Source organism: Psittacula echo, assembly GCF_963264785.1.
Source record: "Psittacula echo genome assembly, chromosome: 1".
Taxonomy (NCBI): domain Eukaryota; kingdom Metazoa; phylum Chordata; class Aves; order Psittaciformes; family Psittacidae; genus Psittacula; species Psittacula echo.
In genome coordinates this window covers 81,877,414-81,894,122 of record NC_137735.1, presented here as the reverse complement: position 1 = coordinate 81,894,122, position 16,709 = coordinate 81,877,414, and the positions used below count along the sequence as shown (strand labels likewise).

The 16,709-nt window shown below is 41.3% G+C and overlaps 1 protein-coding gene across 1 annotated transcript in view; it reads right to left on the bottom strand.

Moving 5' to 3' along the window:
- INTU (inturned planar cell polarity protein) overlaps positions 1-16,440 on the bottom strand; it is a gene marked incomplete at its 5' end in the record, with an annotated part of 50,005 nt that extends 33,565 nt beyond the window's left edge. The window contains 2 exons of the mRNA XM_080629020.1: positions 6,022-6,608; positions 16,352-16,440. Coding sequence (XP_080485146.1) covers positions 6,022-6,608; positions 16,352-16,440 — 676 coding nt within the window. The remainder of the gene's footprint in view (positions 1-6,021; positions 6,609-16,351) is intronic.
- Positions 16,441-16,709: the final 269 nt, after the last annotated feature.

The window sequence follows — 16,709 nt, the reverse complement described above, 5'->3', positions numbered from 1 at the left end:
AGATGGTACTGCTAATACACTTTTCAGTTATTTTTGTGCTCTATGGCTGGGTGAAAAACCCCCTCCAACTACTTTTCTGAAGTAGGGACATCAAAGTGAACTCTTTCCTTTTTGCTGAAGTAGATGTATATACTGACATAGACAAGAAGCAGACATTTGTATATAATGTCATTTTCAACCCTGACGTAAAATAACGTAAACTTTTTTTCTTTTTCAACAATACAGTTGTATATAAAAATTTGACTTGACCTGCCCTTATGGGCTTGCAATTCTACTAGTAATAATATCACTATTTTCTGTCAGGAAAGTCACCAGCATATATGTTAAAAGGTGAAGAAAATCAGAACAAAGTCTCACTCAATTCCATTTTTAGAAACACTGTGAGCAACAGCAAGAGGAAATAAATTTTTCTTCAGGCAGCTCCAGGATATCAGACCTTGAGTCAATACATTTATCTTTAGAATAATACATGTCCTTCTCTTTAAGCAATGAAGTATGCTTTTTTCTTTTGAATCCCCTAATAATGAATAATCAGGCTTTTGAGTTCTATTACTTATTATAAGAAAATTTTCAATCCACAAAAAAACCCTGTAAGATGTCTATATACACTCTCCACACAATGCCAAGCAGAGCTGAATTTTACTAGACTGATGGAACCGAAGAGAGATGAGAGGCAGGAGTTGTTTCCTATTTTCTTTGCTGTCTTTCCATCTTCTCATTAGAAAAGACTGGTCCCATCCACTCAGTAGTACTTAAGAACAGTGCCTATTGATCTCAAACACCTAGTTTGCACACAGCCGATGAAATTATTCCTCTTTTTTTTTTTTTTTTTTTTAAAGACAAAGTTTAGAAGAGTCTGTGGGGCTGCTGGCACCCCTAAAATGTTTATTTCAGAACTGCCTGACACTTTGCCAGGACACACAGGACTTAGATTTGTTAAATATCCATACCCTCAAGATAAATCTCCAAACACCATTTCTGAAAGTAGACACTCTTTGCACTGAGCCAGGGGATGCTGCCTGATAAGTGAATACTGCTTCCATACTGGGAGACAACCAAAGACACTTTTTTCATGAAATCCTGGTACTTGGTTTCCTCTGTTCTTGGTAATGACTTGGTGGAAGTACTTACAAATGTTCACATGCTCCTTTCCAAAAAAGGCAAAGTATGGAACACATTCTGCTGAAGAAAGCCAGATCAATTACTTGCTTTATATGTTAGCAGGCTGCTTTCACCCAAACCAATGCTGTTATGCTTCAAGAGGAGATTAAAAGAACATAAACAACATCCCAAACTCCACAGTGAGAACATAGCAAAGCTGAAGCAAACTCTGTATTTCTTGCTTGCATGCCCAGCCTCTCTACTTTGGAGAGCTTGTTCAACAAGTACACCGTATATGGCAATTCCTAATGAAAATCTCGAACTCTCCTAGTATTCTGGTATTTTCAAGAATGTTTTTCTGACAGGACTCTTAGTTCCATGGTCTGAAAAGGACAAAACCAGCATTTACTTTGGCTGTTGGAAGATGACTGCGAGATGCTTGATTTTTTAAATTGATTACTGTTTTAAACCGGTGGTCTATGCTATAGAAATGTAACCAATATACTTGGCTTTCTAGCAGTGATGGCCTTGTTTACCAAAACTTCAGAACTGCAACGGCAATATCCGTGTTTTTACTATTAAAACAAAGTTTGCTACTTAAACATGTTTTTTACTCAGAGAAAACAAATAATCTTCCCACGTAACACTCTACATTGGATTAGAAACCCACAGAAAACAACTTGTCAGTAAATGAGGTTGGGATTGGACCTTTCAACTGAATCTCTCAACAACAGCCTGCATCTTTGGCATACTTGCTCAGAACTGGGTTATTTCGGCCCATCTTTACAGCCATCCAAGATTAATCCCTATCTCTGTGCAGTTTTCACACTTTTTTGAGTAGCATACCAACCGATGAGGTAAGAGAATTCATGCAAACTGTTCAGATACTCAGTGACGAGAGCAGTTAGAGCAGAAGGTAATTTCGAAGCGGGTAACAACAGGATGCTCTGCTAAAGAGCCTGCCTGTATTTTCAGTGTCATTGGAATTACTTTTTCATTTGTACTATAATAAAGATGATGACCAGCAATATTTAAAAGTATCCCTTGCTGTGAATGGGATCCATTTCAATTTGCAGGGGGAGGAGAGACGGAAAAGTTATAATGGCATTTCCTATCACAACCCTCATTTGTCTGGAGTTAAAAGTGCTTACTTAGTGGATCTTTTTATCTTTGAAGATACACTAGAAGATGAGATGCCAAATTTTTATATGGCAGACCAAGCTTTGCATATTGTTAATAATGAACTCCAGCAAGAAAAAAGTTTTGCCAAAAATACAAAAGACACTTAAAAGCCATGAGATAAAAGTAACTGTATTTCATCTTAACCAAAATGAAAGTGACAGCAAGGACTTGAAAACCAAAGGGGGGCTTTTTTGTTCTGAAAATTTAAGATGGATACTGAACCGCTAAATATAGGGGGGGGAGAGGGAAGGAAAAGGAGCTGATAAACACCACATGCATAGCATGGATAGAATGGCATCATTTTAGAGAGCTACAAAGAGGGAGGGTTTTTTTAGCCTGCAAAACTGTTGTATTTACTTTCATATGGTCAGTGCCTGCATTCTACTTGGTTAATGAAGTACAGCAACAAGGCTTACAACTTCCATATGCAATCTTAAAAAAAAAAATTAAAGTGTAGTGCACAAATAATAAACAGATGTTTTAAGTGTTCAAAGCTATAAGGGATACACATTTCAGAATAAATTGAAGAAGCCACCTGAGGAGAGTGATTATTTGGTGGGGGGGGAACAGTTATTTTTAATAAAAAATGTTAAAGCAATAACCACTTTGTACGATTTATTCAGAATGAAGAAAAATGAAGAGATTTTAATCTCCCCTCCAATTCAACCCTGGTAGCCATTTAATTATCGCTTGCAGATTAACTGATTTGCCACTGAAAATACAAAGTAATCAGCAACTTGGTTATTATTTAACACATAACAAACCCAAGTCTTGGGAAAAATAATTGGGAGAGCTCAAATTTTAAAGACAGAAGAATTAAAACACTTGGTTGGGTGCAACTGGCAGTTTTGGTAGCAGAGTGCTGCAGGAGGGACCTGCATGGCAGGAGGTCATGAGCTGCCTTGTGCTGCTCACAGTCAGTTCTGAAGGTGCTGTAAGCAACTTACTGTGTACCAAAAATCCCCTAGCCAGGGGAGCCATGTCACCTCTGCCCAAAGGTATTCAAGAAAGAGCAGCAGTCACTGGGGGAAGGGTTACAGCCCACAGAGAGGACCTATACCTGAAGGGCAAGGGTACCTGAGCCTGTAGGGAAAGGGAAAGAGACATGATTGGTTGAAGCTGAGCCTAAAGAAGGCAGGGAAAGAGGCATTTTTTTTAATGTTTTTGGGGTCTTGTTTTCATTTTCTCAATACCCGAAACAGTGTTTTATATTAATTGGCAAAAACATAAATTCTGTAACAACACTGAGTCAAGATCTACACACCTGCAGTGTGTATTGCAAACTGGTCACTGGGAAGACTGTGACGTGTCACTGCAAAGCATGGATTTTAAAAAGAAAATACAGTTAGCATTTGCTTCACAAAGGTCTATACTACAAAAAAAAAAAAAGGTCTGCACCATTGAAGATTACTAAAATATTAAAATCCAAAACAAGAACAGGTTAATATCTATGCATATGCAGTTCAATGAAGATGAAAATCTTATAACCAAATCAGCCAGCAGGCATCATGCCATACTGATCAGGTATTCCTCATCTGTGATGGCTCAAAAGCTGCTGACTTTTGTGCAAATACTTCTGTTTTGGAGGGACCACAGAAATATGCTTTACCGTTTCCACAATTCACAATAGGATTCCTAAAAACTTACTGTTATAAACAACAAACAAAGCTCTACTTTATTTTTCTTTGAACTTTCTGTTCAAATTCAGATCCTGTGAGGACATGAGGAAGCTATCCCATGAACTACAGTTACTTCTAAATTAGGCTCTGGGCGTATACCGCAGCCATCCCGCTCTCTGATGTGCAGTACAGAAGTAGCAAACCAGTTTTTTGACAGGAACAGATTTTTTATTATTTTTACTGGATATTCTTTATGCAGACAGCACTGAAACCTGAGTACGTAATTTTCTGCAAAAGCATCCCTATTTCTAGACACCACATAAAAATTCCAGAGTAGTCAGTGTTCACTATAGATATACAATTTGAAGTATTTTTATATGGAAATTATACACTTTATACTGTTGGCACAGAATACAGCTAATTTTCTCAGTTAAGAGATGAATAACTAGAGTATCCTTAAAAGTATCTGTTTCCAATGTGCAAAAACAAGGCAATATAAGTCAGTGATAGCTGAGGACATATTAATCTGCTAGACTCTTTAGATTAAGTTAAATGTTCTTCTATTTAAAATAAAACAGGAACCCCACTGTTTTTGTCCTCACTAGCTCCAGGAAGCATTAAGTGCTATAGCTGAAGAACCATCTCCATTTAGAAGTTTAGCTTTATCTCCAGGACCTGGTATTTGCCCGCACTGTTTTGACTTCACACTTCCTCATACAAACATGCAGTTACATATGAATTTGTGTCCCAAAATTAACTTACAGGTTATAAATAAATTCCCACTCTTGCACCAATCAGATTAAATACCATAAGCAGATCAAGATGAAACTCCCTCTCTCCTTCCCCTCAGTCTGCACCCCCCACTTTTTGACTAATCAGTTCTTTCTGGTAAAATTTGAAAGTTATCCAGTTTTCCCTCTGGAGTATTCTTTAGCATCCCTACCAAAAACACGTGCTAGAAGAATCAGCTACTCAAAGCACGATTTGCCTTTTTACACACACAACACTGGAATTTCAAAAGCACTCATGCTGACTTTGTGGGATTTGTGCTACTACGGCATTAAGTTTTTCATGATCTTGTAACCAACATCACATCTTTGCTCTCTCTCTCTGAGGGACCACATTCAAGGGTAATTAAATAACCTTTCACCCTTTACAGATGCAGGATAGCTGTCTCACATTTACCATTTCCGAGGCTGGGGTCTTGTAAGTGCCAAGTCCCTTTAATGGCCTCTTGATACTGGAAGTGAGAGTATTTCTGCTCCCTCACTACCAGCCACAGGAGTTCATTCCCATCTGTTATTCACACTTTGGTGCTTGTCAGACCTTCCATGACCCAAGTTTAACTTACTACGCCAGCAAAAACTGGACAGGCAGTTTTTCTTCTGCGTTAGTTTTCTGCCAGGTTATTTAGTTGCATCAGCTCATGGAAGTGTCTGATGAGCCAAACAAACACAGAGGAGAGCTGCTACACTGGCTCACCGCCGCCTCAAACTGCAGCCCCACTAGGTACTTGGAGGCCACCTGATCACAACTGCTTAAGAAGCAGCTGTTATACCTGCTAAACAGAAGAATATCCAAACAAGGCTGTCCAGAAAGTTTGTAACATGAATATATCTTAGCACTTTTTCCTTATTTTTATAGTACAAAATCTGTGTAAAGCATATACAGTAAAGCTTTTTATTTAAGGGAGATGGTACAGGACAGAATGAAAACAAAATACAGTATTTAGAAAACTACAGCTTTTCTCCAGTCCCGCTTATCTACTGAGCAAATTCTGCATTAAATTAAAGGTGGTGCTGGTGGTGGGAGCAGCTGCTCCAAGTTCAAGCTCCTTACTCTCAGTACACTTAAAAGGATAGTCATACTACAGTAACACCTCCCAGCTTCTGTCACGCTTTTAAAACCACGAATACAGTAAAATTGAGTAGGTAACACATCAGATGCAATGACATTTACTTAAAATAATTCCTGAAGAACTGCCATAGTATTTGTAATTAATTGCTTATGTCTCAGGAAGATTCAAGTCAGCTGCCTCAACAACTAAATCCAACCAAACCCCCAAAATCTTCATTTTAAAGGAAGAGTGCAGAAGTTAACTACTCATTCAATTACTTACCAATCAAGATTTGACCTGTTTTCATTGCTGAACTACCTGGCACCAATCCATGTACTACAAGCCTCTCTTCACCGATTCCTCTGGTGACTTTATCCTTCTTGCCTTGTTTTTCTGTTCTTCTGCTGCTCCACGAAGACTGATGGACAATCCCTACTAAGGCCTCCAAAAGCCTGTGCTGCTCATCTTCTCCAGTACTCTGCAGTTTTCTGGGATTTACATAAACATACACATCTTTGTATTTCTGCTGAACAGTGACACCCATTTTCTGACCGGACTGGTGTTTCAAGATGGAAGTAGGACCCGTGGAATGCACGCTGCAGCTTCCACTGCCTTTCTTACCAGAATGCTTTGGTAAAAGATTCTTCTTTTTTAACATTTTGGTCAATTTCTTCAGTTCGTACTTTCTTTCTTTTCGTGATCCCTCTTGAATAACTTCAGCTTCATTTTCACGAAACCTGACATGATTCACTGCCGGCATTTCTGGACAGCTGCTCTGAAGCAGAGTTTCTTCTTCACTTTCACTCAATTCTAAATAAAATAATTCCCCATTTTTCTGCACACCATCCAACCATTCAGGCTCAAGGTCACTGGGAAAGAAAAGAGAATGATCAATGAAACCTCTGATAAGCAAGACTGCGACGCAGAATACGGAGAGTGTATAAAAAAAAAAAAAAAGGGGGGGGTAAAAAGTTGCATCCTGAATATTGCTTTAAGTTTGCCATCAAGGCAAGAGCTCTTCTTGGACAAATGATGGATACAGCAAGGAAAATCATCCCTCCCAGATGTTAAAATAGTTTCTTCAAACGTCTTAAAGGAAAACAGCCATTGCAGAAAGCAATATTCCCTTTTCTGAAAACAAACAAAAACCCAGCCCCAAACCATTTCTTTCACATACAAGTTTTAATTACTAATTAGATTCATGGGCATGATGGGGCTTTCTCTTTGGGAAAAAATGTTATCCTGTTTGTTCTCTCCCATTATTTTTTCCCTTACTCATTTGTAAGACAGATTGTACTGCAATCTGTACTTTGGACAGACAAGATTAACATTTCAAAATCGCCTCACTATAATAAAAACAAGTAAACAAACCCAAGACAAGATCTAGGTAACACTTTTTAAAAGACAAGTTCAAACCAGCATACTCAAGCTCAGATGCAAAAACGCACAACAAAAAATTAAAGAGGCAGCGCTGCTATAGAAAAAGCTTTAGCAGCTGGAATGGATCACAAAGTCACTTGTAACAAGCTGCTGCAAAGAAAAGGCAACTACAGGATGTCTTAACAGGAGTACCATCTGCACAGCACAACAAATTTTTTGTCCTAATTTGGCAATGGCAGCGTGTCAACCATGTCCAGTTTTGGATAGTTCATTTTAAGAAATATGTAATAACTGGAACGAGCCCAGCACACAGAAACAAATAGTAAGTAGTTTATAAGCATGTTTTAAAGGGAAGGAGACTGAAGAAAATCATGCTCCTTTGGCTGAGGAAAAAAAACCCAAAGAAGAAAGGATAGCCGAGAGCCAATAGGCCAAGTGGTCCACTCCCCCACTCCAAGATGAACCACAGAGAATTACCTGGAGAACGGTGAGGATCAGTAATGGTCAAAGCAGGACTATTTAGTGCTTTAATTTAAGCTAAATATTATGAAAGCTTTTCGCTCACACACAAAAAAGGCAAAAACAAAAAAAAACAAAAAAAAAAAAACAAAAAAAAACAAAAACAAAAAAAAAATCAGTGTTAGCAGGCAATGTAAGGAACATCTGGGGTGTTCCTTACACCCCAGAAGGATTTTCAGGCACAGACAAGACCAATTCGTTCTTTCCGACTGATGATCAGATGACAAATAGGTCTTCCTTTCTAGCAATCTGAGACCACACTGAGAAAAATCAAATGAGGGAAAACTGGAATGGAGACTTACATCATAACTATTATCATTAATTGTGTAAAATTAATAGACACTCACACTTTATACTAGAACAGGCTAATTCTACTAAATAAAGGATGTAAATTTTGTTTAAAACTGGTATGTAACTAAAATAGAGCATGAATCTGAATACACAGATAAATGATACAGCTTCAGAGTCTAGCTGAACAGAGAATATTATACAAAGACACTGCACCATAGCACCTTTAAGGGTTCAAAAAGAGGATCTGGCTGGATTAAGAATCTAGAAAACATTGGCATTACACTCTTCCTGGAACTCCAGTGACTTGGAGAAGTCTAAGGATGCTATAGACAGGAACAGACATCATGTACATCCTTTGCATTTATTATTTTGCCCAAGTTGATAGTTTTAGAAGAAGAGCTACCACTTGTGGTAATTTGATGGTCATGGGTAAGTCAGAGTTTCCTCTTACTCAATGTCTTAAGTGTCTTACTCAAGAAAGTATCAGAATTATAACAACACTTAAAGGCTGGTCTAGATTCACAACTGATTTAAACAAAGTTTTAAAAAAAAAATAATTATTTTTTTTTTTCCAAATCTCAATTTCCATCTCTCTTCTCTTGTGCCAAGACAAGCACCTACATAATAACCTGAGCTTCTACATATATGAGTTGAAGGATATAAAAATCTGGAAGATCCACATTCCTCTAAGAGCAGTTTCACTGATCCTACACAGGCATTTCTTCGTGATAACCGTCTGAAAAACTGCACCAACTGAAATCATCCACGTATGTAAGAAATACATAGTAGAAACAAAGAATCCAACTTCTCATTCTTAAGTAATAGAAGACTGTTCTCACCCAAGGGAACTCAAAACCAATAAACAATTAACCTCTATTAGCCTTGTTTTATAGCACGCAACAACAAATCAAGGATAACCATATGATTAAATTTCACCCATATGATACTTTGCAGAACATCATCATCATCTTTACCTTTCCCAACCTCTGCTTATGCAACGACAAAGTATCGCTTCAGACTGCAGCATCTATTTGATATGTGCAAAGCTGCCATCCTCTAAATAGCCAAGGCTGCCTAGAGGGGCTCTGACCCATCACCGTTAGTGAATGTTAAACTCTGTTAAAAGACAAAACTATTAAAAAAATGCCAAACACAGAAACATGCTATTTTCACAAAGGCATTCACTTCACAGCTGTCCGAAAATAAGCCTTGCACAAAATCACAGGGCTGACATATTCCTGTTTCTACCCTGGTGTGAATGTTCTGTGGCATATCCTGGTTTGTCTGCATTTGCTGCGGTCTGAAGCAGCACAGTTTCAACTGCTGGAAGTTTATTCTGGAAGTCAGTAACTTTTACTTCAGAAAACTCTTCCTAAGGTGTTGCTATCTTCAATTTAATCAAGTATGGCTGGTTACAAAATGACATACAGATGATCTATAGAGCCATTATCTTGAAACAACTAACAGTCCTACCTCTCTGCCTGTTACTTCGCAGAACTGCACTGTTTCTCCTTCCCTTTTCATGACAAATCACATCTTAACCTCTTGCTCCTGTACTTAGATGGCTGGAGTCTTATAGGTCCAAAAGAAGAAATGGGACCTAAAACTAAAGCTTCACAGTTCTGTTGGTGCAGAGATAAAAAAAAGATGCATTTCAATTTATCCAACGGTATTACACACCGTGTTCCATGTTGAAAACCATGGAAGACAGCTTTATCCCTTGAACACACTTAAAAGAACAGCAGTAAATAGGCATTTTTGATGAAAGAAAAAAACCCTAACACACAAAAGGAAAAAAAGGAAGGGGGGGAGAAGAAAGGCAAATAAATAAATAAATAAATAAGGCATGACTTCAGGCAGAAATGTATTACAGTTGAGTTCTGACTTATAAACACAGGAACAAAATATGGTGGGTGTACATCCAACAGCTTTGTCTCTCTGAGCTACAAGTACGGGACCACTACAACAAAAAATATATACTTAAACACACTTCACAACTCTCCCATTTAAATCTTCTTGTTCTTTTCCACCGCATTACACAAAGAAAGTAACATGCCAAATAAAATCCCATTGAATAGGCTTTGAAACGCACATTTGAGCTGTCAAGCAAAGCTCTTTAATGCAAGGAACAGAAAGTAAATTTTATATGAAATTAAAAAACAACCAACCAAACAAAACCCAGAGTGATTACATAAATGGCTTCAAATATGTATTGGTATTACAGAACTCTCTTCTCACCTACCATTTCCCAAAAGACAGGCCATTCAAATAGTAGCCCCTCAAGTACTAACACATTTATAATACAGGAGCTAAGTTCCCCTTTCCCTTTGTCCCTTCCAGGCAGCGCCCACCTGGGTGGCAGGAAGCGGCCCAGGGGTTACCGCTTGCCCCGTTACTGTCAGGGGTGCACCACAGACACACGGTCTCGAAAAGCAAACCGTATTCCCCATTAGTACAAACGACACAGCCAACAAACAGCCGCAGCCCACCTGCCCCCTTTCCCGCATGAGGAAAGCCCCCAACCCGCTTCCTCCCTCCCTCCACCGGTGCAGCCGGGCAGCACCACCGCCGGCCCCGCCCCAGTGGCTCTGCAGCTAGCCCTGCGCTGCCCCGCCCTTACTCGGAGCTGGCGGACAGGGAGGTGGCGCAGGAGCCGCTCTCACTGTTGCTGCCGGTGTCCGCAGAGTCAACGCCTTCTCCCCTCGACGGCTCCATCTTCTCAGCAGCTCGGCATCCGCCGTTCCCCCCCGGACGCCATGACACCAGCACCGCAGCGAACCGAGAGGTCACGTGACCTGTGGCGTGCCTTTCCCATTGGCGGCCCCGGCCCGGCTCCATGGAGACGGAGCGGGAAGCCTGGAGCCACGTCCCGTTAACGGTGGCGGCGGCGCCTGTGAGACCCTGCCCCAGGCCTCGGAGCACGGGGCTCCGATGAGCACTAATTACCACTGACCTCCTCGGAGGAGGTTTTAGTGCAGCATCACCTGCCTCCTTTAGCTGTCAGTGATAATAAACACTTGGCAGTGCCCAACCACCTCGTTTACTTCCTCATAACAAACAGCCGCCCCTTGAAAATCCTCCAGTGGGCCAATATGAAACATACAATGGAGTACAAGACTATTTAATTGTCTGACACCAAGGTCTGAGCAACAGTCCCACGGAAGAAACTAGTAATGAAATTCACAGTCCTCAATGCCTCAAAATAGTGCTTATAAGAAAAAAAAGAGTTGGAGAAGGAAACATGAGGTAAACAGTAATTTTCATCAAGTCTAATGGTTAGCAGTGCACTACTGTGCTTTACACTATGCTCTTTTTAAGGACTGGTGAGGCACTACGGTAACTTCTCTTCAGGGTCACCAGGAGAGCAGTTAGGTCAGGAAGGAGAGGCAAGGATATAAGACCAACCCAAACAAGCTACATGATCTGACACCTTAGAGCACTCGATGAGGCCTACGAATCAGAAATCATGCACAGAGAGGAAAAAACCCCTCAGTTTTCAGGACTTAAATTACATCCCTGAAAAACAAGCCCCATGGCAACCCTGCAGACAACTTGCTGTGTAGCTGTGTCAGTAAACCCATCAGGACACGCATGGTGGGATGGAGAATAATTGTTGGAACATTTTTAATGTGTTCGGTTTAATCTCTGCTCAGTGGGATATTTGCACAGCTTCAGCAGAGAGGTTTTATAGTGCTGCAGCACTATGTAGGAGGCACAGAAATCTGGTATGAAATTCCTGTGCTTAAAACTGTTTTAGGGAAGCTTTCATTAATAAGTGTGATTTCAAGTGAATTAACAGACAGAAATGTTTTTGACTCATATCCATGTGCTTAAGGCTTCAACTGGAGTCACCTGTATTAAATTTTGTGGTCATTCTAAAGTGCCTGTAAAAGATCTGATTTTACAGATAAATCACTGTTGTGTGGATTTTAAGACTAAAAATGTATCTAAAGAGGAGACAGAAACATTTCCTACCTAAAGAAGAAAAAAACGTTTGTTCTGATATGGTTTCACTCAGTTTAGGACAGGATATTGTAGATAATTTTTTTCCTATCTGAGCTGGCAGCCACCATTTCACACAGATTACATAAACCATGAATGATAGACAATTCTTTAAAAAAAGAAAGCTTTTTGGTTGTTTCCAGGTGTCAGAACACAAGATAGGCACCAGCTTTTGTTCTTTCTATTGATTCCAGAAGAACAGGTGGAAAAAATATTTTAAAAGTACCCCCACTTCCCAGACAATTTACCTTGTGAAAACAAAACAGTCTGCACGAACAGCATTTCCCAAAGAGCCTGATGTGTTACGATTTTCTAAGAGGAATACCGCAGGAGTTAGAATTTTAATAGAGGTAGGTGAGATACAGTTCCACCCTCCCTAATTCTGCTTCTATTTGCAAGCCTTTTTGATACACTGAACAGCACACTAAAGTGGTTCTGTAGAGAAGTGATAGTCTGTGCCAGATGGTCCCATGTTAGTTACGTTAAATTTCACTGAGTTCAAGAGTTGGTTAATTACTTCCAGTTGTTTGCTCTGTGAGTGAGAAAAACAGGCTCTCTAAAAAGGAGGTGGCAGTATTACACTACTTGCTATTTTCTAGGGATAACCATATCATGAAGGAAAGGACAATGGAAGATCCTGGTCCACTGGGAGGTAGTTGGAAGTCACCTAAGTGTTCTTCTGAAATAAACGTGAAATTTTTGCTTCTGTGGGAACAATTAAAGATTGCAAGACATATCTCACACAGCAGGATTTTATTTTAGTGAAGACACAGATTTTCCCACACAACCCCTCCTGAGCTGAAAGCCTCTCATTTATTGTGCATAAATATTAGGAAAAGGCTTGAAATAATTTGTCTTCTGGCAGATTCTTTACACTTAGTCGAAAAGTTGGGCTGATGCTTCTCACTAAGGAACCCTCCATGCAATGGTGCCGTTATCAACAAGCAGCTGGTAAAAATTTGCCACAAGGCATTACTGGCATCAATACTACTGCTCCCCCTTACTGGACAACTGGTTAATGAGCATTTAAAAGTGAATAATTAAAATGCACTCTCTTTTGCCTTAAGGTTGTTCTGATTAGCTGCTCCTGCAAGGAACTAAATCCATGTGTGGAAATTCATTTCAGAACAAGAGTTCCTTTTTACTTTTTTGGCTTAGCATGCTTCAAAAATCTGCTGCATTTTAAAAATAACACTGCCTTGATCCACATTGATATTCAGGAAGAGATCATAGTTAAAAGATGACAGTGTAGGACATACTAGAAAGATACACAGGTCCTTTCTAATAAAGAAAGAAAGTAACTAGAGCATAACTCTACTTTTTAGTACTGTTGCATGGATACTTGTGAATCCTTACTCCAACCACTGTCCAATTTAAACTACTAGCATTTTTTATATTGTTACATACTGACAGCTGATTTTTTCAACTTGATGATGAAGAAACGAGGTGGGAGTTATAGTCTTTCCTAGCAGCTTGAAGGAAGAGCACAGGGAAATTTAGGATTAGTGTTTACGACTAACTTGTCATGTTTGTACAATCAGGCGTGATCTTAGCAATCTTACTGGGACCCATGATTCACTGATGATATGCCAGACTGATTTCACTGATTCACACTCAGCAGGCGTGGATGTAGCTGGGCTGTTCCCAACATGGCTGAAAACAGGGGCAGCGTTATGCCTCTGGTATGCTGGGGCAAACTAACACTCTCTCTGCTGTAAGTGAATGCCACCTGATAATTAGGAGTGCCTGGTTTATGCCTGTGAGGTGCCAATGCACTCTCCAGGAATTATATCAGATCTCTCATTTTTCATCAATCTCTCCTTCTTCATCAGGGTCATTCCCCCTGCTTAATGCCAGCATGGGTGAGGATGAGCATGGACTGCAATGCCACCTCTGCACTATATGAACAGTGCCGCAAACGGGGAGTTCAACAACTGGATCTTCCAGCTTTCTAGATCTTTTGTACAGTGCAGGCACTGTAAACAGGCCATGATACTACTGCAAAACAAATCTCACTGGATAAAGCTGGACTGTAGTTGAATCTATCTTATACTGACTGGGTCTAAGCATCCTTTTGCTTTCCCCCTCTCCTTCCACACTTCAAATTACAGCTCTTCATTACTGATAAAGAAATAAGAATGACTTATTGTTTCATTTCTTCCTTTCTGCTTGTTTTCCAAGCAGATAGTATTTTCTGAAAGGCTCGATCAACTGGACAAACAGAACATGAGATGTTACAGATTTAACATGATACATCACAAGCAGATAAAACTAAGAGGAAAATATTTTCATGTCTGTGTAACAGGTCTGTTCCTTGCTGCTGACACCTGATTTACTCAAACAACTGAAGAAAAACTAACAGAAAATCTGGATTGCTAAAGAGTGACGTTACAGACTTTTCAGCCATTGATTCCTATTGATTTTTTTATTCCTCCAGTGCACAACATCAGAAAACTGAGACAGAAGTTCCTCTTTTTTAAAGATTAATGACAGCTGTACAGCTTTCCCCTACTCCGGCAAAGTCTTTTTTTTTTTTTTTTTAAGAGACAAAAGGCACATTTCACAGGCATTCCTTCATAAATAAGATTTTGTGACTACAAGGTTTACATAAAACTACATGAATTAAGATTGAGGTAAAAAAAAAAATCTTCCGCTCACAGCTTTTCTGACATTACTGCATAGAGACATGCAATATTGCAAGGTGGTATGATTGAACAGTGATGCTGGACTGTCATTTTAATTGGGTTATTTACATAGAAACAGACTAAATGCAGAATAAAGGCTACCTTCAGACCAAAGGAACAGAAATCGTGTGAGAAAACACTCCAGTGCTCAATAAGTAAAATATACTGTTCTGACTTTCCAAGCTTTCTGTATCAACTTCCCTCTATGCAATTGCATGACAGAAAGTATTTTACAAGAAGAACACAGAACCAACAGAAGACAGTCAGGAAGCATTCGGGAAGATGAGCTCAACCCATCCCATTCTTTTGGAAAACAGCCTTACAGCGCTGGGTTCCCCCTAACATGAAAAGCAGCTGTTATTTCAAGTAAGATTTTTTTTTTTCCCTACTGTTTTTATTTCATTGTAAATCTACAGGAGTTTTTTAGGATCACCTGCTCTGCATAGCAGGCATGTCAAGCACGAAAGAGAACCATTATTTGCAGTCAGTCAACACGCAAGTGTTTTGAGTATGAATAGAACCATACTACACTGAGAATATACTAATATAAGCAGTACCCTGGGTCAGCATGTTTTTAATCCTTCTTTGAAATGGAACATTCTCAGTTAAGTCAGTGACAAATATATTTCACAGGGCTTCAGAGGGTCTCCTGTTAGCAACGGAACACATTTACTGCTTAGAAAGCAGCTTCAGAGTGGAATGCAGAAACAGGCCGATTCTGGTGTGCCCACCTTGCTGTACTCAGCGTTTTCATCCTCAGTGTTCACAGGAATGGATTTTAAGTGACTATTCAGTTTGATGCTTTGAGCTGGAGAGAAGCTGAGTTAATAGTTGCTTAGTTTCCATAGCAAGAGCTGTTTGGAGTTAGCACTAAAAGAAAGCATACTTCTTCGGGTGAGAAATAAATCAGTGCAGCCGAGAAAACGCATTAGGAAATGAACACAGAACAACTGGAGATGCGCTTCTCTTGGACACTGCTGAATGGGATGGGGTTTTCCTTGACAAGTTTAAGTGGCTCTCGCCTAGCACAAAGAAAATGGCACTGAGGGTGGCTTTGAAAGCCCTCCATTTGCCTGTGGGCACAGTCTTATTGTTGAGATGTCTTTGTGGGGAGACACCGTGGAGAATTGCACGTTAGGATGGTGAAGCATGACAGAAAGAAGCTGCTTCTCATGCAGCTTGCCTCCTGCATATCTGCTAAAGGAGTGCCCATCGTAGATTTGTGTGCACTTCAGATTTATTTTCTTTTCTCTCCCCCTAAAGAGGAGTTCTAAGTCATTACGGAATTGACGCTGCCGAGTTTCCTTCTGTCAACCCGTTTCATTGAGCGCGTTAGAGCTCCAGTAGGAGCCCTGCCATGGGGCTGCACGGCACCTTTCCAGAGGGCATGAGAGGCGCTACCCTCACCTGCATGCGGGTCCCCGCTGCTCAGGGAGCGACGGAGGGAAACCCGCTGGCGAGTAGGTGCCCGGCTGGCAGCCCCCCCTTCCCGTCCCATGAGCACCGGGGCGGCCCCGGTTCTCGTCGTCCGCCACTCCCCGCCCGCGCCCCACCGGCGCCCGGGAAAGGTGAGAGGCGGCTGGACCCGGCCCCCCTCGCTTCCCGCCTCCACAACAGAAGGCAGCCGCGGGGAGCCCCGCGGGCCTCGCTGCCGGCCCCCTGGGAGGCAGACCTCCATTGCCCCCAGCAGCGACGACCCACGGAGCAGAAGCCGCCTCCCCGTCCTCTCCACTGACCTGTGCAGCAGGACGCTCTGCACCGAGTCCAGGTCTTCCAGGTTCCTAGTGACGGGCCGCGGGATGCTGTACCTGCCCGCCCCAAACATCGCCCGCCCCGCGGCCCCGGACTGCGGGCGGCCGCGGGCAGGTGCGAGCCCTTCCACCCGCCCGCCTCTGCCGCACCTCCCGCGCGGTCCGAGAACCCACCGGCGCCACGCCGCGGGGCTCGGGGGAAGCGCGTTCCACGCCGCTGGGGGCCGGGCGTGCGGTGGGGAGATGGTGGGACCGGTCTGGAGAGATGGGGATCTGCTGCGCCAGCTCCGCCGCGAGGGCTGATCCAGGCTTCTTACCAGCCGCCGAAGGGGGCTGCCCTACA